The sequence below is a fragment of the Lingula anatina genome, chromosome 3 (assembly GCF_051362555.1).
Source record: "Lingula anatina isolate TDL-2025a chromosome 3, LinAna3.0, whole genome shotgun sequence".
Lineage (NCBI taxonomy): Eukaryota > Metazoa > Brachiopoda > Lingulata > Lingulida > Lingulidae > Lingula > Lingula anatina.
The window spans coordinates 12,654,228-12,679,524 of NC_141769.1; the positions used below are offsets into that span (position 1 = coordinate 12,654,228).

The 25,297-nt window shown below is 36.4% G+C and overlaps 3 protein-coding genes across 8 annotated transcripts; 2 read left to right on the forward strand and 1 right to left on the reverse strand.

The window, feature by feature from the left end:
* Positions 1-3,912: 3,912 nt before the first annotated feature.
* LOC106174541 (uncharacterized) lies at positions 3,913-10,110 on the forward strand. 5 transcript variants are annotated; one of them, XM_013556141.2, is made up of 2 exons: positions 3,913-4,149; positions 8,479-10,110. In XM_013556141.2, exon 2 carries the CDS (start codon positions 8,602-8,604, stop codon positions 9,250-9,252), a length of 651 nt encoding a protein of 216 aa, XP_013411595.1. In that variant the 5' UTR covers positions 3,913-4,149; positions 8,479-8,601; the 3' UTR covers positions 9,253-10,110. The 5 variants fall into 5 exon arrangements, with proteins under 5 accessions (XP_013411595.1, XP_086864942.1, XP_013411600.1 ...); XM_087008816.1 differs by lacking the exon at positions 3,913-4,149 and adding an exon at positions 4,364-4,459; XM_013556146.2 differs by lacking the exon at positions 3,913-4,149 and adding an exon at positions 5,085-5,104.
* Positions 10,111-10,712: 602 nt separating this feature from the next.
* Positions 10,713-14,954, reverse strand: LOC106174574 (hydroxysteroid 11-beta-dehydrogenase 1-like protein). 2 transcript variants are annotated; one of them, XM_013556190.3, is made up of 6 exons: positions 14,827-14,954; positions 14,048-14,178; positions 13,291-13,377; positions 12,647-12,863; positions 12,039-12,176; positions 10,713-11,793 (listed from the first exon to the last, which is right to left on the reverse strand). In XM_013556190.3, exons 1-6 carry the CDS (start codon positions 14,903-14,905, stop codon positions 11,552-11,554), a joined length of 894 nt encoding a protein of 297 aa, XP_013411644.2. In that variant the 5' UTR covers positions 14,906-14,954; the 3' UTR covers positions 10,713-11,551. The 2 variants fall into 2 exon arrangements, with proteins under 2 accessions (XP_013411644.2, XP_086864941.1); XM_087008815.1 differs by lacking the exon at positions 12,039-12,176.
* Positions 14,955-14,971: 17 nt separating this feature from the next.
* On the forward strand, positions 14,972-23,462 carry LOC106174572 (putative polypeptide N-acetylgalactosaminyltransferase 10). The gene is made up of 13 exons (XM_013556189.2): positions 14,972-15,123; positions 16,016-16,238; positions 16,552-16,627; positions 17,073-17,217; positions 17,505-17,671; positions 18,186-18,374; positions 18,703-18,880; positions 19,098-19,215; positions 19,714-19,824; positions 20,161-20,382; positions 20,694-20,804; positions 21,135-21,278; positions 21,531-23,462. The coding sequence occupies exons 2-13, from the start codon at positions 16,038-16,040 to the stop codon at positions 21,699-21,701; spliced, it is 1,833 nt and encodes a 610-aa protein (XP_013411643.2). The 5' UTR covers positions 14,972-15,123; positions 16,016-16,037; the 3' UTR covers positions 21,702-23,462.
* The last annotated feature ends 1,835 nt before the right edge of the window (positions 23,463-25,297 follow it).

Genomic DNA, 25,297 nt, shown 5'->3' on the forward strand with positions numbered 1-25,297 from the left:
ATTAAGTAAATGTAAAAAACACTCGATATGCAAATCACTTTACCAAACAGCAGAGCAAAATAATATCTATACTGCCACGGCTTAATCGAAGAGCATTAAGGCGAGCATATGCATTTCAATGCATTGTGGATAGAGGAGTAATATTTATTATAGAAAGAGAAATATTTATTACAAAAAGCGTTAATTCGTCGTCAAAGAAATGTGTCGAAGTTTGGCAATTTATGTTGAAGATATGGCATGATTTCACCATTTCATTCTTACATGGCTTGTTTTCCGTTGTTCCTGTCACGTTGATTACGTCACTCTGCAACCCACGTCATCGTCTCAGTCGGAATATGCAGCAGTTCAAAAGGTAATCGAATTGTAAGGTTTCTGAAAGCCCTCACTGCTTTCCATATAATCGCATTTAATAACCTCTCACCAGGTAGACATGCTTTTTCTGTTTCGACATAAAATAAAATCTTTTCATCTGAACTCAGAAAACAGTCTTTAAATCCTGGCAGATCAAGCACTTCTTGAAATTCGGAGTTCTTATATTGTTTGCAAATTAAAAAGTTAAACATTTTAAAAGCTTAACACCTCATAGCAAAGAGGATATTTGTTTTCAATTACCTAAATATCTTAAGAAGTTAATCGCTAGTCCGAGGTTTCGAAAAAAATAAACGTGCTTTCCATTTATTGATTTATCAAATCTTAGACAATCACGTAGTACATGTATATGAAGATTTAGAAAGCCTACCTTATGTTCGGTTCATTGCATGGAGGTCGTGTGTAATCTCTGGGGCGTAGCGTAATTCCAGCGTCATGTTTGGAGTCAGTTAAAGTTGAAGAAGATTCTTCACATCTGTATCATGTGTGTTTCCATTCAGGCAACCGCACAGCGTTGGTGCAGATAGAGACCATGGACCGTCTATTATGATAAAAGTGCTGTATTCCTCTGGAAACACGTAATCTGCATCCCAAATATGCACTCTTCTTAAATGTAGGTGTATTGAATCTAATTACATCATACAAATTACACTTTGTGCTTATGATTATTGACCACTTTAGGATTGTTTCATCTTCAAGAATTAATGATAATAATTATATGGAATTGTGTGCGGTGCAATAATGAAGGATATAGGGAATGGGATGTTTTTGTTCGATGAACATTCAATGAATTCTTATTTTAGATTGTTTTCAATACATAATTTTGTTTTGTGATGTTTTTCCTTCAAATCATGTGAATGATGTTTATGTTAATCCATTTTATCATAATTATTGCAAATTTAAGAAGAACACAACAAGGACACACGCTGAAAACAACCAGGGTCATTTGCCCTCTCTCTCTCTCTCTCTCTCTCTCTCTCTCTCTCACACACACACACACACACACACACATTATCACGAACACACACTCGTTCGTCCTCTCTCCATCTCTCTCTCTCTCTCTCTCTCTCTCTCTCTCTCTCTCTTGAACACCATGAGGCATTAAGAAGAACACAACAAGGACACACGCTGAAAACAACCAGGGTGGCGTTGTTTATTAGGAAAGCAAGCCCAAGGCCCTTAACCTAAGGGCCCCTCACCCCAGGTCACCCACCACATTTCAGAAAAATTAATTGACACAAAGGTGGTATTGAAGGCAAAAGGAGACTGTAAGCCATGTATAAATAGGAGTGTACAAAAACCTGAGTAATATTTTCCAATTCAGTGTAACTGCAGAACCTTCAGAGAAAACACTTAAATGTCATAATGTAGACAGTGCACTAATTCACGATGGGTGTCATTTTTACCCGGACCGAATGCTGTATTAAAAAAAAACACCACTGAAATGTTTGCAGAAACGGAACTGTTGGTTAGCCAAAGGTTTTGTTTTGGTCCGTAAGCCATAAAGAAATAGGAATATAAAAAATTTGGGTAACGTTTTTCAAATCAGTGTAACCGCAAAAGCTTACATCAGAGATTTTCGTAACTTTTTTAATCGATGTACCGTGTACTGATTTGATGCACGGTTAGGCTACTGATAACCTATACCGATCACAGATTGATTTTGCACTAGATATTCACAATTATGTCTCTGGTTAATTCAGGACACAATTCTTTACAGGTGAAAAGTGCAAATGATAAATTTGCAGCCCTGGCAGAGGGTAGGTTAGTGAAGGGATGGAGAAGAGAAAACAAAGGTCCCTGTCCTCTATGTCAAGCGGGCGATGTCTTGAAAATGCGATTCAAACTTTCTTAATTTGTTTTCCAATAACGTTATATGACTATATGTGAGCTGTGAGCCTTCATTGCAATTACACAAAATCTTTAGTGAAGGTATATTGGGGGGTGGGGGAGGGGTCTTAAACTTCCATTAGAACGCGTACGGCAAAAATATTTGGTGTGTCTCCGAACAAATTTCCATCAACTACCTCCTATTAATCTATTTAAAAAAATTCAGATTAACACAAATTTTTCTGCCTCCATCAAGCCTCTGTCTTCTCTCTCTTTCACACACACACACACACACACACACACACACACACACACACATACACACACACACAGTTTAGCAAAATCCTGTAGTCTCTTGTACCAGGTCCTCTACACCCTTGAACTAACTGTGGCGACATCTATTAGTCGACAAGTAAACTAAAATTACGTTATCACGACCACCGCAAGATGTCAGCAGTGGAGGTGAATAATCCAATTTTGTCAATTTTAGAAATAAAATTGTATTCATCAGTGGTAGTTTTTTTCTTCAAAAGGTGAAGAAACATATCAAATGAGAGTTATCCATGAATATCTCAATGTATAACTGATACAGTATTACATTATAAATATTTACAAGAAATGTTATTATGTTTTGATTGTGGATGAAAATTAATTTCCTTGATCATTTTCAAAAGAGTACTGCTAGTTCTTTCCATTGAAATACTCTTAATTAAAATGCTGGCATAGAAATGCATCACCAAAAAATCTTTGTTCCTCCTTCGTTTTTGTGAAAAGCTAGCACTACCTCTAGTTACATGTGTAACGTGCGTTGGCATTAGCACTGCTAGAACAAAGCAGTTTTTGGGTGATTACATGTATACACCTAACTTGCAATGGCTTATTTAATGTTTATGGCTTCTATGCCCCTATTAATTACAGGGGACAAACCTCTGACCCAAAATACTCCATTTGGAATATTTATCGGATTATTTTGATCCGATGCTTAACGTCAGCTTCGATTTTTGCGTTTAATGAAAATATTGAGATTAAATCATCTTTGCCGGATAGAATTTTCAAACCTTGTGAAATTCGTTGTTATCTTTTGGGATAATGAACCCGTGTTTTTTTATGTTTTCTGTCCATCTATTTTGGTGTCCATCTAGTTTATATGACTTAAAATGGCATGTGTATGTCATTTAATGATAATCAACCAAAAGCGCTGTATGCGGCACTAAAATTTTGACTTTATGCTTTTATAACGACTGTAATCGGATCCGATCGCGTATTAAGCAAACACAAACTCCAACAAGAAAAAAATACTTTCTAATCTTATTGTGCTGCTATTTGACATGAATGATTTAACCCCTTCCCCCCGGCCATTTATGATATTGTTGAAGAAACAGACGATATGTGTTGCATACAAATAATGTAAAAAAATCTCTTTGTTGGATCTTTAAAACAATAACCTGAAACCACAGCTTAATTTACTTTGGGCCCTAGTAGAAACCTATAATGTTCAGTTTCTTTAATTAACTTTAGCACTGAGCAGGCGATTGTGATATCTACATAACGTCACTGTGTCTTAGGGAAACCGTATTGTTTTGGGCGTCATAGTCTGGATATTGCGTATTTGCATTGAGTCAAAGCGGTGCGCACCTTTTGTAGATGTCCCTCTTTACTTGTTAGCAGCCAAGCGAAGTGCATTATTTGCTCTAATAGAATTAACCGTGAACCGACTAATTCAAAGTGAAAAGTGATATTTGCATTTTCACAAAGCAAATCACAGACAATACAATAATCCCTCGACGCACCGGAATACGGTTATTATACATGGAAGTTAAAGGTTAGGGTTTAGCTAGGCCCCTCTCTGCCGACACCATAGGAATGAAATAAGACGCAATTCATAGTTCTTAGCCTTATAAAGTCCTCAGTCGGTAAAAAGAAACGATTTAGGACGCTGTGAAATCACAGGTAAGTGTGTCGTGTCATTAATGGGTAAATTCATGTAAAGCTTTACATATTTAAAATGCTAGGGTGTTTCCATTGTCTGACTGTTTTTTCTTCTTCGAGAATAATCTATCCTTATGTAATTTGAGGCAATGATTGACTGCGCTGAGCAGTTGGCGTTTTATCACGAGTCCTGGTGTGAAGCATGACCCTCTTAATCCCACACAAGTTTTATTTTCTACATGTCTAAATTATACTGGTCCTTACTCAACGTTTCAACTAGTAGCTGAACAAGTTTCAATACATTCCTTTAAAGCAGTAATTAGCAGAATAGGTAAGTCTCCGATTTAAAAAAATTAACTCAATTGGAGTATTAATGACTTCTAGAAAATATAAGTCTGCTGAATGGCTACTGTCCTTTGCAGAGTTCAATATATCAAGGTACACATTTTATTTACTATAGAATACTACTTAGGCGTGACAACAGTTACCAATGATCCTAGGTGAGAAGTTAATAAAACTGTTGCCATCAATAAATTCTTCAAAAACCTGTCATTCTTCTGGAAGTATAAGGACTGTTTAAGAAATTAACTGCCGGCACAGCTGTACAATGATTGTATTTTTGATAGTGGTCTCAAAAATGCTTGTGAACGTATGAACCACAACTTTTGCGGCTTCATTGGGGGGGGCGTCTCAGCTTTTATCTGACAGTGTAAAGAGTTGAGTAAATAATTATTGTCATGCAAAAAAAGGGACTTAAAACCCACGAAATCTTGCTATCACTGTTTCACACGACAGGGTATAAAATAGCCTGTAACGACTCGCTGTAGTGATAATCTTGCGTTATATATCTGAGTAAGAGCAGAGTCCATCGTGAGAGCCAAAGAAAAAAAAACAGTGGGAACAGCGATAAGTTTCTATTCGAAACATGGGGACACGCCGCCCAGTGCTATTGACCAACTGTGTTTGATTATAGCCGGTAACTATCGGTCATATCTTTGGTGTCAAAAGATAATCGAAGCCTGATTTATTGGTTAACGAACAAACGGGTTAGCAGGTAAATAGTAATATAGGTAGATAGGGGTGATGATTTACAGCACTGGCCTGATCGGCTAGGTGACTCCAGGTGAAGTTTGGTGTATAAGGTATGTATAATTTTCATGTAATATATGAGCGTTAGTTTTAGCAATATAATATTGTCAAGGCAGTGACGGATCCAGGGGGACGAAGGACCCACAAAATTATTTTGGCTTTTTCCTGGTTGATGTCCTGTGCCAATGAGAGAGAGAGAGAGAATTTTTCGATTTATTTTTTGCCTCTAAAAATACAGTACACACACACACACACACACACACACACACACACACTTGCACTGGTAATGTACAGACCCATTCGCATTTATAAGAGGATAGCAGTAAATGTACATAGTACAATCTATAACAGCCTAGAGATGTGATGTTCTGTTAAACAAGCCAAACATGCCATACGTCGACGAATAATACGGTGCTTTCGTGATTTAATATCCTAGCACCTCCTCTCCTGTATCTATCCATTTAATCGCCCAATCAAGCAACTTAAGCCGTTCACATGACCTGCCTGATAACCTTAAACGTCTTATTGAATTTCGCTCAAAGATAAGTCAAAGCTTGTAAATCCAGGCAGTTCGTTATTCCCTTATCAGTACAAGTAACCGTTGATGGTGTTCTGCGCTAAAAGAAAATCCTGACCATCACTCTTTTCAGTCCTTGGAGAATATCCGTTCTTAAGTCCATGTTACATGTACACTGTGGGCTAGCATTCATTCTCGTAGCGGTCGCAAACCGCTGTAACAAGTGCTTAAGATAAAATTTTAATTATTTCTAACCAAGTGAACGGTTGGAGGCATACCTTATCCTTTCACTCTTTTTCTCTAGCTTTTGAGCTCGAGTCGCGATTTCTAAAATTACTAAAAATGCATAAGAAATGTCCGCACGATGAAAGCACTGGTTAAGAAAAATGTCTTTGTTTCTGAGCAGTCTATAAAAGTTTCTGTCTCATTTTCTGACCAAGACCCTAAAGCTCTCACGACGGCTCTTCATTTTAAAACTTGAAATCGAGAAAGCGTCATGTGACAAAAATTATACTACTGAAAGTTAATGGGGAAAGCGTGTTATTGTAATTGACTTAAGCAAAAATTAATGCATTTTAACCAGCATCCAAGCATTTTCTGCAGGCGTGCTTGCCATGAATTGATTTATTCCTTTGGACGTGCCAGAAACTGGAATCGGCTATCAAAAACATGCTTCATTGCCCGGTTACCTGCAACTTGATCCACAGGGTCCCTAAAATCTAAATAATGCGGAAAGGTCATGTTGGAGCAGGGTTTGGAGGCTTTTTTGTGGACCTTATGGAAAATATCGAAACATCACAGCGACCTTCCAGAGTGTGAAAGTTAATAACTTGTAAGGAGCTAGGGTATCATCTGTAGAGGTAATGTTTTCAGAGTGATCTAACCAAGTTAATATTTAAGATGTCGACGGTGGAGTTTCGCTACTAGTTTTGTTATTTAGCTCAATATTTATACATTCAATTATTGAATAGGACTCCTATCCAGTTTTCCTTCCACCTGTTTAGATGTAAACGCTATGGTCATACAGGGACTTCACGCCAGACAAATCACGCGTGTAACGCTACACACAGCCTATACAAATATGGAATTCGATGCAGACAAAATAACAGAAAGTGTTACGTTTCATTTACATTTGTTACACTCCCAGAGAGGTTGAACTAGGGTCGAATGTACGCATAAAGGGGTTGTATATACTATGACACAATGGATATAATTTAGTATTATGTTATTTCGTTAAATTGGAAATTTTCCCCAACATGTCAGGTGCTCGTGTAAAGTTCACGCCCTCGTCACGTCACCAGCCAAAAGCGGGCACAGAATACATTGGAATGTCACGCCATGAAGGAACAGAGAGACCATGGTAGTAGTTTTTTTTTATGTCATGGCGGGTCTATTTATTTAGTGGTTTCCATGGTGACGAAATACCGCACGTGGTGGAGACGACGATGTTTACCGGAGTCCAGATTTCTCCATGTGATCCCCTGCTGTTGGTCTGACGTATTTATTTATTGTTATTACTATTACTGTTTAATTTATAAAATCAACAAACTTGCGCGGAAAAACATTCCCTTGATAAATTTTATCGATACGCCATACATCTATCTATTGGATTGCATCTCAAAATCCTACCTGGTCTTCTTTCATCCCTTAGATTATTTTTAAGGTTGTGATTTAACGAGAATATATTCACATAAAAGAAAAAAAGTCCCTTAACTATGAGGATTTGAAGTTCTTTACACAAGACAAGGCTGACGTTCTGTTTTCCTGTTATATTCTATTTATTAGTCCACCAACCTTGAACGAAAACAATTCTAAATAAATTATCATCGATATTCTATAGTCTTCCATTCATTGTATTTTACCCGCAGCTCTTCTGTTTTTTTAATTGTGCATTTCATCATGTTAGGTTTGGCATTGTTAAGGAGTTGAGGCGTGTGCGAAAAGACATAGATTTAAAACTTCTTTGATTATTAAAGAAAACAAATAGCATTTTATGAAATGGAATCTTACACAGTTAAAGAACACAGTACCGTAACCGATAATTAACCTATTCACGCTTGTTTAGCCATATTTGGGCACTTGCTACATAATTGATTAAGATGTGCTTGTGACTGGAAATACTTGCCAATAAGAAACAGTCGATAAACTCTTTCATTAAATTTCATTTCCCTTGCAAACAGTCTCATCAGCTAACTTCCCGCGGAACGGCCGATCAATGAAACCTTTACCAGCGAGTACAATTTCATATGAAAACAATGCCGGAGTTGTTAAGTGTGTTGATATCATAATAATGGAGCAGTGTTATATAGACTTAAGACGAAACTATGAGATGTTTTGGGAGTGACTTATTTATTATGCACTTGTACAGAGCTATGGCACCACTGACGTCATAGAACTGAAGCGAAAACTAAGCCTGCCAGAAACCATGTTCTCATTTGTTGTATTTAGTTTGTGTCTGGAGATTTTGTTTTAAAGACGTGAAAGAAGAGTGTTTGGTTTTAAGTTACGAATGAAACCGAGGTGGTTTTAATGGCAGCTATCGGTGAGTGAAATGAGTTAAGCTGATTGAAAAAAATGTGCTTGAGGTTAAATATGTATTATCCCATATCCTACAGGTGAGGGTTACTGGCAAGGATAGAACAAATACTAGCGCAGTTAACGGTTATATTTTTCTAAATTGTATTTTTATTCGGTCGATTCTTTGATATCTCTTATTTAAATGAATGCTATTTTTTTCTTTGCAGAATGGAAACTAGAATAATGACGCCAAGTTTAGGAAAATGTAAATGGAAAAATAAGTTGCCTCATTAGCAATACGATCTGTGAACTGCGTCTACGTACAAAATTTATAACTACGTGCAACTGCTATGGAGTCGCATCAGAAAAACCCATTTCATTTGCCCCCCTCAGGAGCGCTACCCAGTATTCACCATAGCACACGACATACAGGCAACAGGGCACGCACAACCCGACCCGAGAGAAAATTCACCCATTTTTTATCCCCAGAGGCGCAACTTGCTATGGCGCAGGCCGAGGAGGACACGGTTTCGATCCGGCAGACATCGTCTGCTCACGTTCGGTCAACTTCACCGCCTAAACGCCACCATGAGCATCACAAGAAGCGAAAACATTTAAATAAGCGCCACACCTCTTTTACGGAACTTTTCGAAAGAACGTCTTCTCGTTTAGACGGAGACATAACACAGCGTCCCCATACCCATCAACATCAGCGTGAACATCACGGTCACCATAGCAACCACGGGTTCACACAAAGACGAGCACTGGGGGACCAAAAACTGGACAATGCCATGGAATTAGTCGAACACGTGAACCGTGACGAACCTTTTGCTCATAGACATCCCTTTGAGGAGCTTCTGGACGAGGATGATAAAATCATTGAAGAAATTGCCCGCAGAAACGCCCTTGATAAATGCCACGTTTGGATGCAATCTCAAGAACACTTTCACGAAAACCCCAACGGGCAACACGATGACGACGATCACCTACTCGATGAATGATGCCATTAAATGTAATTCTGAAACATTAATGTTAATTTATATGCCATCAGATTATGCTTCTGCACGGACCGATCTTATTATTCAAGAAACTACGAGATCATATTTCAGATATTAATCATTGAAAGATCGTGTCATTAGTCCTTTTGTGGACTAACAAGTGGTTTCGCTGTCACGATCCGAAAAGAGCAGCAACAGCCTGATAAGCATTCTTGAGAAGAATTAAGAAATGTCATTTGAAATTTACTCATCAATAAAACACATAATGCCTATTTTCTCTGTGGCATTTTACCTGCTAAGATAATCAAGTTGCTCAAATTCAGTAAAAAAATGCCATATACACCCGCTTATGGAGGGGGAAACGAAACATTATTTGCCAAATATCATAAATATAACCTTGCACATCAATCAGTGTTTTGTCTGTCTAGTTAGAAGACGTTTTAAAAAAGCGGAGGCATAGTGGCTTGGCGTAAATGCTTTTAAATTTAATTTGAAAGTATTTCCTGCCAGACCTGAAAGGACTAAAGTCAAATAGGACGAGCACGGCAAGTATTGATTATATGCCAGTTAGTGCATATGGGACACAAAACTCAATACTTCATTTGATCTCAGAACTGTAGTATCTAGACGTTTTCATTGTTATTCTAGTTTCATTGTTATCATGTCTGTCAAAGAAGAGATAAATTAAATGAGCAAACAGCTTCCATCCAGCGATCTTTGTCCAGAGTGCAACCCCTGCACGGAATGACACTAAAGTGACAGGCAACGTATTGGAAAAACTGCCATACACATGTACACAGTAATACAAATGTATGAAACGCACTGGCATTTGATAACGATAAACAAGTTGGTTAAAACAAATATCTCTCCTGTTTTAACTCTCGTTTTGTACTGAACAGAAGGCTCAGCCTCAGAATCCGTTTATAAATAATCATTGTACGAATTCGACAGTACATTAAATGTTTAATAGTCATATACGTCTTAAAGTAAACTTTCTTTTAAAAATTGTTGTTGTCATTATTGTCGGTAATAGCTACGTGCCATCGTATTTGGATCAACTGCTCCTTGAAGAGTATTTTACTTTGCCTGGCAAACTTCTCTTTTCATCACAGCGTAAGAAAAGAAATAACTAATGCGAAAGCAAGGCAGCACCCCATTGACTCTATACCTACAGAACATACATTCTAAAAGTATGTACAAGCTAAAGAGAGTCTACAAATTTTGTGTAAATATCGGTTTCAAATTTTAAGGAATAATAGCCTACTACTGAAAAATGAACATAACGTACATATGAACCAAAGGTCTAATCTTTGATGGCCATTCCATTCCGAAATTGTTTTTAATGATCAGTTATCTTAGAAAACCAAACTTTGAAGTACTGTAGTATATTTAGTGTTACTGTTTATGATTGTCAAATCCACGTGTATATCACGTGAGTGTCAATAAATTATCAACCCAGAATGTATATTAACAGTGTATGTTCTTTAATCCGTTTAAAATTACATGTAACTTAACAAAACAGTTTCAAAGCAATTTTAAAAACAACTTTATAGAAAACGTGTCTTAAGAGGTATTAAAGGAATACATTAAAGCTGTATGGACATTTTCACCCGTACTGTCAAAAAACTGTGGAGCACACATCACAGACGGCGGTTTGGATGAGAACCATTGTGCTAGCAGAATCCCAACTAACACACTGCCGTTTCTTGAAGACCGCTTTATCTGCCTCAGGTCCGCATCCAGCTGCTAATAGTGTCGAAGCAAGCAATCCTTTGATAGGAGGTAACGGACCATCCCCTGAGGTCAGTTTTATCACATGAGTAAAATCCAACCCACCTATAGGCATCCACAGAAATTGTCACCATATTTAATACTGATGCGAGTTAAACCTATATCAGGATGACGATGCAATTTATTTTGTGGATATTTTAGTGGAAATAGCCTTTTGTGACTATGTGACTTTCTCTAAGATTGGTGATTGCGTTGGAGACTATATTTTTTCTATTTTGGGTCGTCATTTTGTGGTCTAATAGTAAAAAGACTCCCGTTTAAAAGATCCCTTGACTTTGTTGTACGAGGTACATAACGGTTCGTTACACCGTGAAGCAAACGCGCACGTATGAAGTGGTAATATAATATGAAGTATCTTAACATACCTACCCACCACACCCGCACATAAACCACACACTACAGGCAAACACGCATGCATGCACACACACATGCACGCACATACTCACACATACCGCTAAGCAGTCAAACACACACGCATACATATCACAGACAAACATATGCACGAACTATTTTAATTGCCCTGTCGCAAGGACTGTTCACCGTAACGAATCACATAGTCGGCTAGATCTGGAGCTATAACCCTCAAAATACGTATAAAACTTAGTGCCGGCAGCCAGGGTGCGAAAACCTCGGACTGTCTAAGCATAGTGGCTTTCAGCAAGGCCATGGCAACATCTTCCGGAGTCCCCGTTGCGAAAGGAATATCGGGCCTGCCAATATACTTTTTCAGTTCTGATACGTGTCTCTCTGTTGCTGTAAATGAAAAACAATATGTCAATACATTACTGAAAATAATTTCATTGAAAGATAATGCAAATGAAAATTTCGTCTGACGAATCATTTTATGTTTTTGTTATTAGACAAGTATACGTCCCTCTGAGTGAGTAGATTAATTCAAATACTATTTTCTGTGCCCGCACGCCACGTTGTAATCCTAATTTAATAAAAATAGGAAAGTCTTGTATCTGTCTACGTGATATGTGAATATATCTACTCACCCGTGGAGCCGACGATTCCGTTTGTAATTGAAACACTGGACCCCTGTAAGACCAGGTCCATGCGAAGAGCTGAGAAAAAACTACTAAGGGCGTGCTTCGACGATGAATAGCTCGCTACAAACGGCATCGGAATAACACCTATAAATATTATAATATGAAATCTACTATGAAATGAAGGTCTGTATAAAAACATAGAAAAGCAATCATTTAAAAATTCTGTAAGCAACAGTCAGACGAATTGACAAATTATTAGTAGGTCGAAATGTTACGATCATATAAAATAATGTTATATAACAAAATTTCAGAACTGAATCTACACGTAGTTCCTTGCATAATCCATAGGCAAAGACATCTCACGTGCAAAATTAAGTAACATCACCATATCATAACATAACATCAACTGGCACTTTGCAAAATTACCTATAGCAAAGCGGTTGCCCTCACTTTCATTTTTTCAGCAGTACAAAAGAACGCTTACCCTTAACTTTACTACTCTCTGACCACAGGTGCATTAGTATTCTGTTTCTGTTACAAATTTCTTGTATCGCCCACATTTTAATTTAGTACACTATTCCAGCAGACCCTGATAACAGAGGGTATAACCTTACCAAGAATAGAGGAGGTCACCCCTATCCTTCCCCCGCTCTTCTCTAGAAGCGGCATGAGGCGAGACGCCAGAAAGACGTGAGACATGAAGTTGGTATTCATCACCCTTTCATGCATGGTCAAGTTGTCTTGGTGCCCTGTCCACAACTCTAGTAGTTCATTATAGCCATGGTTCAGCATGAGGACGTCTAGCTTTCCATTAAAGGTGGACTCTGTGAACTGTGGGGAATTAATAAATCACTGTTATTCATCTTTTATGAAAGGGGGGGGGGTATACATTTTATTCAGACACTAACTATGCATTTCAAAATTGGGTTTATAATAGTAATTTTTCCCTTGCTGACCAAGTCGTTTTTCCTCTTTTATTTTATCTACTATATCGTAAGGCCGACAATTTCAGTTCTCAAAACCGTTTATTATGGGGCAGTCAACGACGGGTGCAGAGGGAGTGACGGTACAACGAATATGTGTGCCCCCCCCCCCCCCCCCACCATTAGCCTCGGAGGTATCGGAGGTATTGCTTTCTTTCTCCACAAAAAGTAAAAATGAGCAAAGCAGGACAAAATCAATTTTCCATACTGTGTGAAAGAATCCATTTTATTAGGATATTCAAGGTTACCTCAATAAACTGACCAAAAGATGTTACCTTTTCTACTTCGTCCATCCTATTCATATCAGCCACTACATATTTGTGTACTTGTTTTCCACTTAATTCATTACACCTTGCAACCACCTAAAATCAGAAGTTGGCATAAAAATTGAAAGTAACAAATATATACAGTATTTACAAACAAACGTCGGCTATCTCTTCCTATTTCGTTAAATTCCACATACACTGCAATCTTTTGTTTTGCTTTAGATCACAGTGATCGATTAAGCTACAAAATATAAACCAAAGGTGGCTATTCGTTTATAGTTGATACTCGTTTATCCTCTTTGTGAGTAACAGCAATTTTATTTGCATGAAACGTTATTCGTTACTGTTAAATTCGTCGACAGAGTTTTTATTGTCGCATTAATTATCCAACCGCGTCTACACAACGCACGTACGCTCTTAATGCGTTTTGGCAATCAGATGGGCCACATTCAGTCTCGGTATAGTGATATGGCATATTTTAAAATATGGTATATATATATATATATATATATATATATATATATATATATATATATATATATATATATATATATATATAATTTTTGACTCTAAAAAAAACTATTCACGTCTGTATTCACTACTGTACCGTTTTTATCAAAACGCGTTTATGTGCTTGATCTAATATATTACCTTTACAGTTCTTATATTAGATGTGTTTCATGCACTGACTTTCCATATAATATCCAACCTTGAAACAAAATGTTGCGTAAAAAAAAGGTGGCACGTCATGTAAGGCTACGTTTACCTTCTTCAGCAGGTTCTCCCTGCGTCCAGTGACCACCACATTGGCGCCAAGCCGTGCATAGTGATAGGCCAGTTGTTCTCCAATACCAGAGGATGACCCCGTCACTAATACCGTCTTACCGCGAATAGTCTCTAGAAAGACCAAAAAATTGTGGTGTTTCAGAAAATGTTTAGTAATAGCCTACTAAAAATGTCTCAACTTGTTACAAAAACTGACAACAAGTAGTTTAACGACTCAACACATTTGAATATAAATAAGTAATATTATTATTGCTATAAAATAAGATTCCCAAATCACCACACAAAACAATCCGAACACCAACTCATTTAATTTTATTCGCACCAAATGAGTTTAAATGGCGATCCTGTTTAAAACATGGGGTGTACGTGTTGATCGTGCACGTATCAGACATGCATTAATTGGTTATACGTATTAGTCCAATATACATGTACATGCATGTCCGTACTGAACATGACCTACTCCAGGGCATCGCCTGTGAACCATGGATTTCATTCGAATCCATTGCTCAATCCACGATAACACTAGGTCGTGGTCTAGAGTAGGCTAACTCGCCTATATTTGTCGTTACCGTAAACTACACAAAACTGCAGATCATGTTTCATGACCTTGTGAAGTCCACACTGGATTTGTGATACAATTTGCCCCCCCCCCCCCCCGCCCTCCCCACCTCTTGCATTCGTATCTATATGGGTGTACAGGTGCAGCCTAAGGTTAATCCTGGCACCGATTGTCTCCTTATTAAAGACAATTAATCTTACCCGGGTCAAATGTATCGATGAGGCAATATGCGACGTAGCTTGCTAGAAGTACAACCAACACAGCCCCCGCTCTCGACATAACGCCTGTTGTGTTTATGTGACTTATTTCACTGTTAGGTGACCCAATATCACAATCCTCAGGTGTGGCTTGTCTTGGATGATCTGTTTGAATACGAGGCTCAGGTAAAAATCATGGAAAGGACACCCGAGGAATGCTGAAGACGTGGATAAAATGATCGTTTCTTTTCCACTCTTTGAACTAGTATTTACTTAACGAGCTAAGGGACGATAAGTGAGGTAGTACTCTAAATGCGCCATTTAAGTTTGTAGTCGCCAGTTGTGATGCCCATCAAGATAGCCATTTATGTGATCGTCTCGTGATGATTGCTGATACGTTTAAAACTCTATGATGAGTGTCCAAATACTCAGCCTATTTACATGTTATGTATTGATTCATGTGTTTAATGGTGGTACGGGGTGTAAATGTGGCCATTTGGACTATGGATCTTCTTGTTCAGGTCAAGATTTCATTGTGACGCATTGTTCAGAAACTCTGCTAAAGTCTTGCTTCAGTTAGGAGTAACGTTAACGTTATCAGTACATCCAGTAGTACCATACGCGTTTGAAATTGTCTTATTCTTCCCCGCAAAACGTCTTATCTTTCCCAGTTCACACCTTTAAAGCCCTTAAATAAGAGCACCTGATTTGATGCAAAAATCCCAGATAGGATGCCCTTAGCCGCACAAATATATATAGTAATTGCTAGAACATTTTCAGTCTGCAGCAACCATACATCAGTCAGACAGTGATTTATTACATATACCCCTGTGAATGCCTAAGTAACAGTTATAAGGTGGCACCAACAGGGCCTCGTCTATTTGTTGATTCAGATTGTTTTTCCCTTTCTTTCACAGACACAAAGTGTTATCACAGTTGATCTTTGCTTTTGGCACTACAGTAGAATATTTCATATAGACCTGCTGTATATGGGAACATTATATTTATGAAGTTAAACAGGCAAACCTATTAAGTTTATAAGTTTATTTGTATTCTTTAAGGTATGAGCACATTTTTAAAAAAGCAATTGATCATAGTTTTGCTGTTGGCAAATGTCTTATTATCAGTTGATATTTGCTTTTTTTCACAGAAGAGAGTCACATTTCATCATTATCTATATATGTGTTTCTAGGATAAGGAATTAACCTGCCACCATGAGAAGGAACACAAAAACCCTGTTAAAGTATGTCATTGTGGCAGGTGTTTGTCTTGCATTTGGGCCTTTGCTGCTGAGGACATTATTTGGAGACAAGCCGAAGACCGAGGCTCTGTTAGACAGGGGTCTTCCTTTACCCCCTGGTGATAACCGGCATGAGAAATTTCTAGAGAGGCCTAAGGAAGAACAGCCTCTTGATGTTAGTATAGACATTTTTGTTTGATTGGCATTAACACAGTCACTGTTTTGATGCAGAATAAACAGTTTAATTTTTTATTGAACAAATGGATTATGATTAGTGAATTTTCATAATTATAATTTTGATTAATATAAAGGTACCAGTAATTTTCTATAAAATCTTCATCCCTTTGGACTGAAATTAGACTATTCTTAATACAAACTTTGAGAGCAGCAAAGGAGAAAATATATTGTAATATATTAATGTGCAAAGTTAATCTGGTCAGCATGAAACATAATTTTTGATGTGACTGTCATTTATCTTTCCATTTTAGAATGAGCCTGTTGACCCTAATGCTAAAATAGACTGGCATGATTACAAACAAATTGCAGAAGAAAAAGAGAGAAAAGGTAAAGATGGTTATTTTAAATCATTAATAAAGATATGTGGTTATTGTGTACATAAGATTTTTAAATTATAATAATCCACATAAAGAGTGCATTCCCAGAGATTTAGATTAATCCATCTGGATCGACCTAACTCCCTGGGGCTTCACGCTAAATTGCAGTCAGCCAAGCGCACACGACAGTTAAATACCCCTTTACAGCTTATAGTAGGCGGGACAGATGCTTAAGCCTACTAAGCTGACAGTAATCTAGTGAGACTCCCCTCAGGGATAGATAGATTAAAAATCTGTGGAAATGGCGTCTAAGTCTAAGAATTGAAACGGTACTGGGTACATATATATTAGTTTATGGGTATAAAGTTGAACGTGAGATTTTTTTTAGGGGGGGGGGTGGAAGGGGGGTTGTAATTGTTAAGTAGATTAATATTCTAATGTTAATGTGTATCCAGGTCCTGGTGAACAGGGTTCAGCAGTGATTCTCAGTCCAGAAGAAGAGCAAAAGAAAAATGACCTTTATAAAGTCAATGGCTTCAATGCCTATGCCAGTGATAAAATATCTCTAGACAGAGCTTTGGTGGATATAAGGCATCCAGAGTGAGTATGAACTCTCCAGTTTAAATTGATAGTGCTGCTTTATTTTTAGTTTTATGTCAGTGTGATTTAAATTGTGTTTTTACTGTAGAACATTTTAGATAATTTTTTCATGACTTATGAAAGCTTTAATTTTTTAAAAAAACTTGAATAGTACTGTAGTGCTCTGTGTCACCGTCAAAGTGACTGTCAGATTATTATTTCGGAAGCTGGCTTGCTGCTTCAATTTTAACATAAAAGAAGGTGATCCTGAACAATGATGCATGATATTGAAAATTTTGTCCTTCCAGCTGCAAGCACAAGAAGTACTTAGCTAAGTTACCCACTGCCAGTGTTGTGATACCTTTTCACAACGAGCACTGGACCACTCTCCTTAGAAATGTACATAGTCTAATCAACAGATCTCCCAAAAGTCTCCTGCATGAAGTTATCCTCGCTGATGACGCTAGTACAAAAGGTAGAGCAGTTTGGTCAGTGGTAGTCTCATGGCATGTTTTCATTCAACATGGGTAGACTTAACTCTTTACAACCATCTCAACAGGTTGTCTGATTTTGATTGGCTATAACCTGAGGTGGCCACTGTATGGGTACAAAACTTTCCTTTACTATAACAGGGACATGTGGGACAATAGCCAACAGTGATACTATTTGCTGGGCATTGGGGGTTACCTGTGGTCATATTGCTGAGATGTATGGTACCAAGATAAGTCTGCCTAACTTTACTGGAAACATGCCTTCATAAATCATTAATTGGTGTGATTGATTATCTAGATTATACAGATCCTAGAACTAGCTGGAAATATAGCATTTACTGCAAGGACACATTGCCTTGAAGTTTTTGTGATCAACCTTTAGATTGATAACAATGGATTTAATTTATATTCACATAATTGCTTATGGAACACTAGTTTCCAGTATTTAAAAATATCATATACTGAATTCATATTGAATATATGATTTAATGATTTCAGATTTTCTTGGCCAAAAGTTAGACGATTACTTAAAAGAACATTTTACCAATGTGCGAACTGTGCGTGCAAAGAAGCGCGAAGGTTTAATCAGGACCAGACTGCTAGGAGCCAAAGCCGCAACAGGAGATGTCCTCATATTTCTGGATTCTCACTGTGAAGCCAATGTGAACTGGTTACCCCCCTTGCTCGGTTAGTTGATGTCTACATCTTTTCTGGAGATATTTTAGAAAAAACCTCCATCTCCTTATGAGATTTAAGAAGACATTGTTAATTAGGTATTTTATCTAGTCTGTGAAACAATGTATATATTACTTTTTGGTTATCATTTTTCCCTACCAAATTTTGTACAATATATTATGTCTCTATCCTTATATTTAAGGATTTCATGGATTTTTAAGCTGGTGGTTTCCAATGTTTGCACTAGTTTATTTAAACACTTGTTTGGCTATTGATTTACCATGTTCATTCTTTGAATAATTGAAAAGAGCCAATGTGCTTCCTTCTTTCTTTTCTCCAGAGCCTATTGCCCAAAATAGAAGAACAGCAGTTTGCCCCTTCATAGACGTGATTGACTTTGAGAATTTTGCCTATAGAGCTCAGGATGAAGGAGCCAGGGGAGCCTTTGATTGGGAATTCTTTTACAAAAGATTGCCTCTGCTGCCGGAGGATTTAAGGCATCCATCAGAACCTTTCAAGTAAGTTATGGGTCAGGTATCTTTTTATAATCAGCAGCAAGATATGGAGGGGGCAGTATTGAAGAACCATGTTTTATACCAGGTGTGGATTATATTTTAATCAAGGAGGTTTTTTTTATTGATTTGGACAAATGCTGAAGGAATACATGTGTATTGATTATACTCGAGTTTTATGTTTCTCATGTTTGTGAATTTATTTTTCTTATATTTTGTCCAGGAGCCCTGTGATGGCTGGAGGGTTGTTTGCTATAGACAGGAAGTGGTTCTGGGAGTTGGGAGGTTATGATCCTGGTCTGGATATCTGGGGAGGGGAGCAGTACGAACTCTCTTTTAAGGTAATCTGGGCTGTTTTCATGGATAACACTGTCCATTGGATAAAGTTGAGGATAGCAGCCATTTTTAACCCTTGGATAGAAATATCATAGGCAAAAATAAGTATGTTGCTTGTGAGAAACACTACTTTACCGTTTAGAGGATAACAATTTTATCCAATGGACAGTATTATGTCTGTTGATGAAACTGAGCCATGGTGGTTGGGTTAAAGGGTCTGATGGCATAAACTTTCTTTGAATATAACATTTTATACATAGTTCAAAATAGTCTGAGAATTATTTTTTTATATTGAGAAATGAATGCAATCATATGTTCATATATATGAAAAAAGTGTTTGATGATTTTTTTTTATTAAAACAACAAAAAAGAAAAGTGCCTCATAAAATATGTATGACTTTTAAAAGACTGAATTACTTATTTCATTTTACTCATCAAAACAATGCTAATTTTAAAAAATAAAAATGCATGTATTAAAAAATGGATATACTATTTATTACCAGATCTGGCAGTGTCATGGACAGATGGTGGATGCTCCATGTTCCAGGGTGGGGCACATCTATAGAAAGTTTGCACCTTTCCCTAATCCTGGCATAGGTGATTTTGTAGGAAAGGTATGACTTGGTTATTTACATAAGACTAAGTCAAAAGCATTTTATTTGAAAACAAAATATTCTCTTGAGAGCTTGAAATTATTTTGCTTTTGTACCCATGTTATATCCCCAAAAATGTTTTTTTTCAGTGGGTTTGATATTTTTTATTTTGTATTTTCAGTAAGTGAAATTAGTGAAAATGTTAGAATTAGTGACCTGACTTTTGCTTTTCCCTCACTTAATACAAAATCTTCAAAATAAACAGTGAATATCTTATAGTCTATTACTGGATGAATGTCAACTGTTATGTAAACAGTGATGCTATAATTTTCTAGAATGAATACTTCTGCATTCCAGAACTACCGTAGAGTAGCAGTAGTGTGGATGGACGAATATGCCGAGCATCTATACAGACGAAGACCTCATTATAAAAATATTGACCCTGGTGACCTCACTGAACAGAAAGCTATCAGGCAGAAACTGAAGTGCAAACCTTTCAAATATTTTATGGAGGAGGTTGCGTTTGATTTGAAAAAATATTACCCACCTGTAGAACCCCCACCGTATGCAGAGGGAGAGGTTGGTCATTGTGTTTTTAAGTCTGGCCCTCTTTTACTTTCTTCACTGAAGTGACAGCAGGACATTATTTTCTTTTCTGTCAAGATGATTTTTTTTTTGCACTTAAACCTTTTATTTCTTATCTGCCAAAACAGAAACATGCATGAATATCCAATTCAGTAAATACTTTTGAGAAATGCACTATTCAAGAATTTTCTTTAAAATGTGTTTCTAAAATCAATATTCAATCTACTGCCTGTGTTTGAGCAGACAGGTCATGCTAGTGAACTTTTTGCATCATACCTGTTACTGTAAATGTTTATCTGTTCTAGGTGAGAAATCTAGGCAGCGGGTTGTGTATTGACACCAGGTTTAGAGGACAGAATGAAAAGTTTGGTTTGGAGACCTGTATTAGTGAGAGCCCTAAAGGAGGAGGGGAACAGGTGGGATACAATTACACTGCATTAATTACATGACAATTTTTTCCTGATAAATGTTTTTTGTGTAGTAGGAGTTATAAATATTTCATCTTGAACCACTGTTAATGTGATTAAAGCTTAATTAAATCTAATTTTAAAGCTTTGATTTTTGAGTTATTGTTCACCGATTTATTACTCGATAACCCATTTAAAGGGCACCACTCAAAGTGTTTACGAAGGGTCCTCTGACAAAACATTTGGAGTGTTACAGGTTAACCAAACTTGACACTAATTTTCAATTATACACCCAAAATATGTTCAAGAACTTACTCTCAATGTAATTTCTTGTTTTAGCAACTAGAGTTGTCCTGGCATAAAGATATCCGCCCAAAGAAAAGGAACGTGTGTTTTGATGTGTCCTCTTCTGTACATAAAGCACCTGTGATCCTCTTTGGATGTCATGGAATGCAAGGGAACCAGCTGTTTAAATATAATTCAGTAAGAAGAGGTGTTTTAAGACGTATTTTTTAAAATTTAAATCACTTGCATCTATAAGAGAAAAAAAACTTTGCTTATCTGAAAGACTAGCAGAAATGAAGTTTTTAAAATGAAGTTTTTAAATATTTGTGAATACTGTGTACATAGTAGTGAATTTTAAAATACAGTTCTTGCAATTCCTAGTACTGCTCCTCTTCTTAAAATCAAAAATTTTCCAGAACTTTTTCAAGATATTTTTTCTTTTGATTTCAGAAAACCAAGCAAATATTCCATCCTATATCAAACCACTGCTTGGACAGTGACTCTGGCAACAAAGAAATATTCATGACACAGTGTGATGAAAACTTGCAGTCTCAGAAATGGACGTTTGAAAAATTAAATGCTGTAGAAATGAAAAAGCTTTGGAATGAACCAGTACATTAGATGAAGTAGAATATATTAATACAACTGTACCTACTTAATAAGCACCAAAAATGTTACATGCTGAGCTATCTTCTAGATGAAGAAGTTTTTTAACAAACCAAAAAGTCATGGAAAAATGTTAAGAATCAATTGTAGGCCTTGCTCCCAGACTCCAAGATTCATAAACAGTGTAACTGTTACTACAGTTTAATGCCAAGCTCAGAGGTCAATTTTCAATTTTGAAATGTTATATGCAAAGCTTCGTGTCATACTCTTCCATTGTGCAATTTGAGAAAGAAGTTTTCATAGTAGCAAAATGCATATTGCCCACAAATGACAGATCCAGAGGAAAACAAAGACGCCAATATTCAGCAAATCGTGTTACTGTCAGGCAGTGTATAATCTCATTGGTGTCACTGAAGCAGGATCTTTTTAAGTAGTGCAGTGATATAGTGTAACAAGGAAAGGACCATGTCATTTTATTAAGCTGGAATTGTATGAGATACAATTGTAAACAAATACCATAATGATTGAAGGTTTACTTTTCTATGCAATATAACATGCACTTAAAGTAAAACAGAATAGTTTGCTATAAAGTCAGGTGTATTTTTACTAATAAGTTTGCTTATTGACGTGGGTTGTAGTTATAGGAAATGATGATAAAGTATATATCATTTTCAAATGCCAATTTTTCAAATGCCATTCCTAACATTTTGCCGAATTCCATTTTTATTTAGGTATACAGAAACAGGATCAGAGATCCAAAAAGTTACACATGAACATAATGTTAAACCATTTTCATCTCTTTTTTGTAAAAAGCAAGAAAACCTGGTTGAATTAACTTCCATGTTTATTAGGCATAGTTTGTTCTTCTTTGTTAAACATTCCAACTTAAAGTTTTTGAGCCAAACCAGATAAGCAGTTATAGAAAACACAATGATCGTGCAGCTGTAATGAAGGACTGAAGTATTTAGATGTAGGGTGGTTGTGGTTGATGCGTGGAAAAGTCTGAGATGCAAAAATGAGCAGACTTTATTGTCTGCTTATAAAGAATGAATTTTGGTTGTAACATAGCATGTATAGGTAAATATCTCTTTTTGGATAAAAAAAAACCTGCATTGTATCTATAAATAAGAAAAAAAATTGTTTAGAGTTTTCACGAGGGTTGGAACTTTCATAAAGGAATTTAAATATGTAGTATGTCAGAAGTGACCGTTATAGTTTATTTTGACCTCAATTAAATACTATATGCCCAGTGTTTAATAGTACACATGTACTATAGGAGGAGGAGGACAAAGGAAATGGCGCAATGTTTAGAGGTATTATACAGCTGTTGATAGAAGAAGTAAAATATAAGAAAACCCATAGTAGTGTCAAATAGATCGAAATTAAATGGTAGGGTAAAGCAAAGGCAAATATGTAATGCCTGTCATTTTTACAAATTAAATGAATTTTGTAAGAAATTAACTTCAATTGCCCATTTATGTTGTGCAATGTCGTGCTCAAATTTAAGAGCAGTTTTGACCACTTTATTTTCCTTATGTCATTTGAAAGTGCTTTCATATCAATTTTCATTTAGTTCAAAAAACCAATTACAAGGCGAAAGTACTATAGACTTAAATATTTGCATGTAGTACCCTGTCCATAAATTAATATATGCAGTCAGTTATTAGGGTGAAGTGCACCCTTTATTTTATAATAGGTAAGTTCATGTATATACTTGCCAATATTGTGAACACTTGCCCGATCTCAGATGTAATAAAGGTACCCTTATCAGTCTGAGTGCAAAGACTTGTTCGATCTGTTAGCTATTTTCATTAAAAAAAGATATAAAAAAAAGCTTCTAAAGGTCATTTCTTGTTTCAATACTAAATTATTCACAAAATGTAATATATGGAATAGTATAACACCCTATAATTATTGTGTGTGAAATAATACAATATCACACGTGCGAAAAGCGAAAAACATCCCTAGAATTGAAAAGAAAACGTTTAGCACCGTCTCACCGCTATGTGTATTTAACAAGTTGCGTGACCGAGGCAATACAAGTTAAGGCTACGACAATAGGAACGGTTCAATGTGGTTACTACTAACCTCCGCGATACGCGCTGATAAGATATCCGACTTTAAACTCGATTTCCATAACAGTTACTAGAGATTGTCATAGCATAAGCAAAGTCCATTGAACAATTTTGTGCTAATTATGTCCAAAATTCTAATAAATATAAATTCAGTAGTAATCTGGAAATACTAAAGCATGTCATTTTAAAAATACAATGGCGTTTGAACAATTCAATGGATTAAATAATCAATTTATTGATAAATTAAATTAAGATGTCACTAAAATAAAAGTTAGTCACTGAAGCCACGTTATTCATTGCATATCTTTCAAAAATATTTTTATAATGAAGAAAATCCAGTTTGACATTTACTGCACCTTAATTTGTGCCTTGTCTTTAACACACCATTTTTTGCAGGCGTAAAGGAGTGAGCAAGTGGTGAGATCACGTGTGCTAGTCACCTTGGTTAAACAACGTAGGTTACGTGTACGAATAAAAAAATAGGCATGGTTTTGTTTTCGGTGTATTGCTTCTAATATATTTTGCCCACAATTAAACTTACTTCTAATGGAAATTTGCCTACAAAAATCAAATGTATTCTTTTATTTCAAAATATGAAAAAGAAAAAAAACTGTTTTAGAGTGTCCTACTCGAGTCAGGTTTGTAAGAGGCCTGGGAATTGTTGTCTTTACATATACATGAACAAACTACTTGAACAAAAGTCCATTTCTTCGATAAATTATTACAATTACTGAAAATCACTCGTTACTTGTATCAGGCAGAGAAACTACATGTTTAAATGCAGGAACTACACGGTGCCCGGTGTGTAGAAATAACCGTGCGTGAGTTCAATGAACTTAAAACAACCATTTTGAATACATGTATCCTTACTACTCTTTACCAGGGCCGCAGTTATTATTATTATTATTATTATTATTATTATTTATTTATTTATTTATTTATTTACTTTTTGCTGACATCAGACTAAAATGACTGTCTATTTATCTAGAGACATATCTATGAATATCTGTGAAAAATCAATCTGTAGCTCTGGTAGAGGGTATATCTTTACTCTCTTAACTAGAAACTCTGACTTTCTGCGGAGGCAGCCTCACAGCTCACGTGTGTTAGATATCATCACGGATATGAAGATACCCCGATCAAGATCAAAGTAATTGTGATTACATTTAAATATAAGTCATTCCTGCTACCCGTTCTAGTTTTAAGACATTGTTTGAAAGAATCACTGTAAGAAATAAAGGAGATCGTACACGGTGGAATTCAACAACACTCGGATTATTTTGCGATAATCTTTTAAAGTATTTGACAGGGGGAATGTTCATTCTTATGTATTGATTTCTGCACTTATTGAAATAGACTGAAAGCTCGTGTGCACTAAAATAGTTGTGAGGACAGTGACATAGCATGACTCCCGTTTAACCAGTTCCTTTTTTAGGTCTCACAAAACATGTGTCACTTTTTTTGTATTTTTATAGTAGTCATGTCTGTCCCCACCTGTTAGATGTGGTTATGTGACTTTAGGCGATAACTCTAATT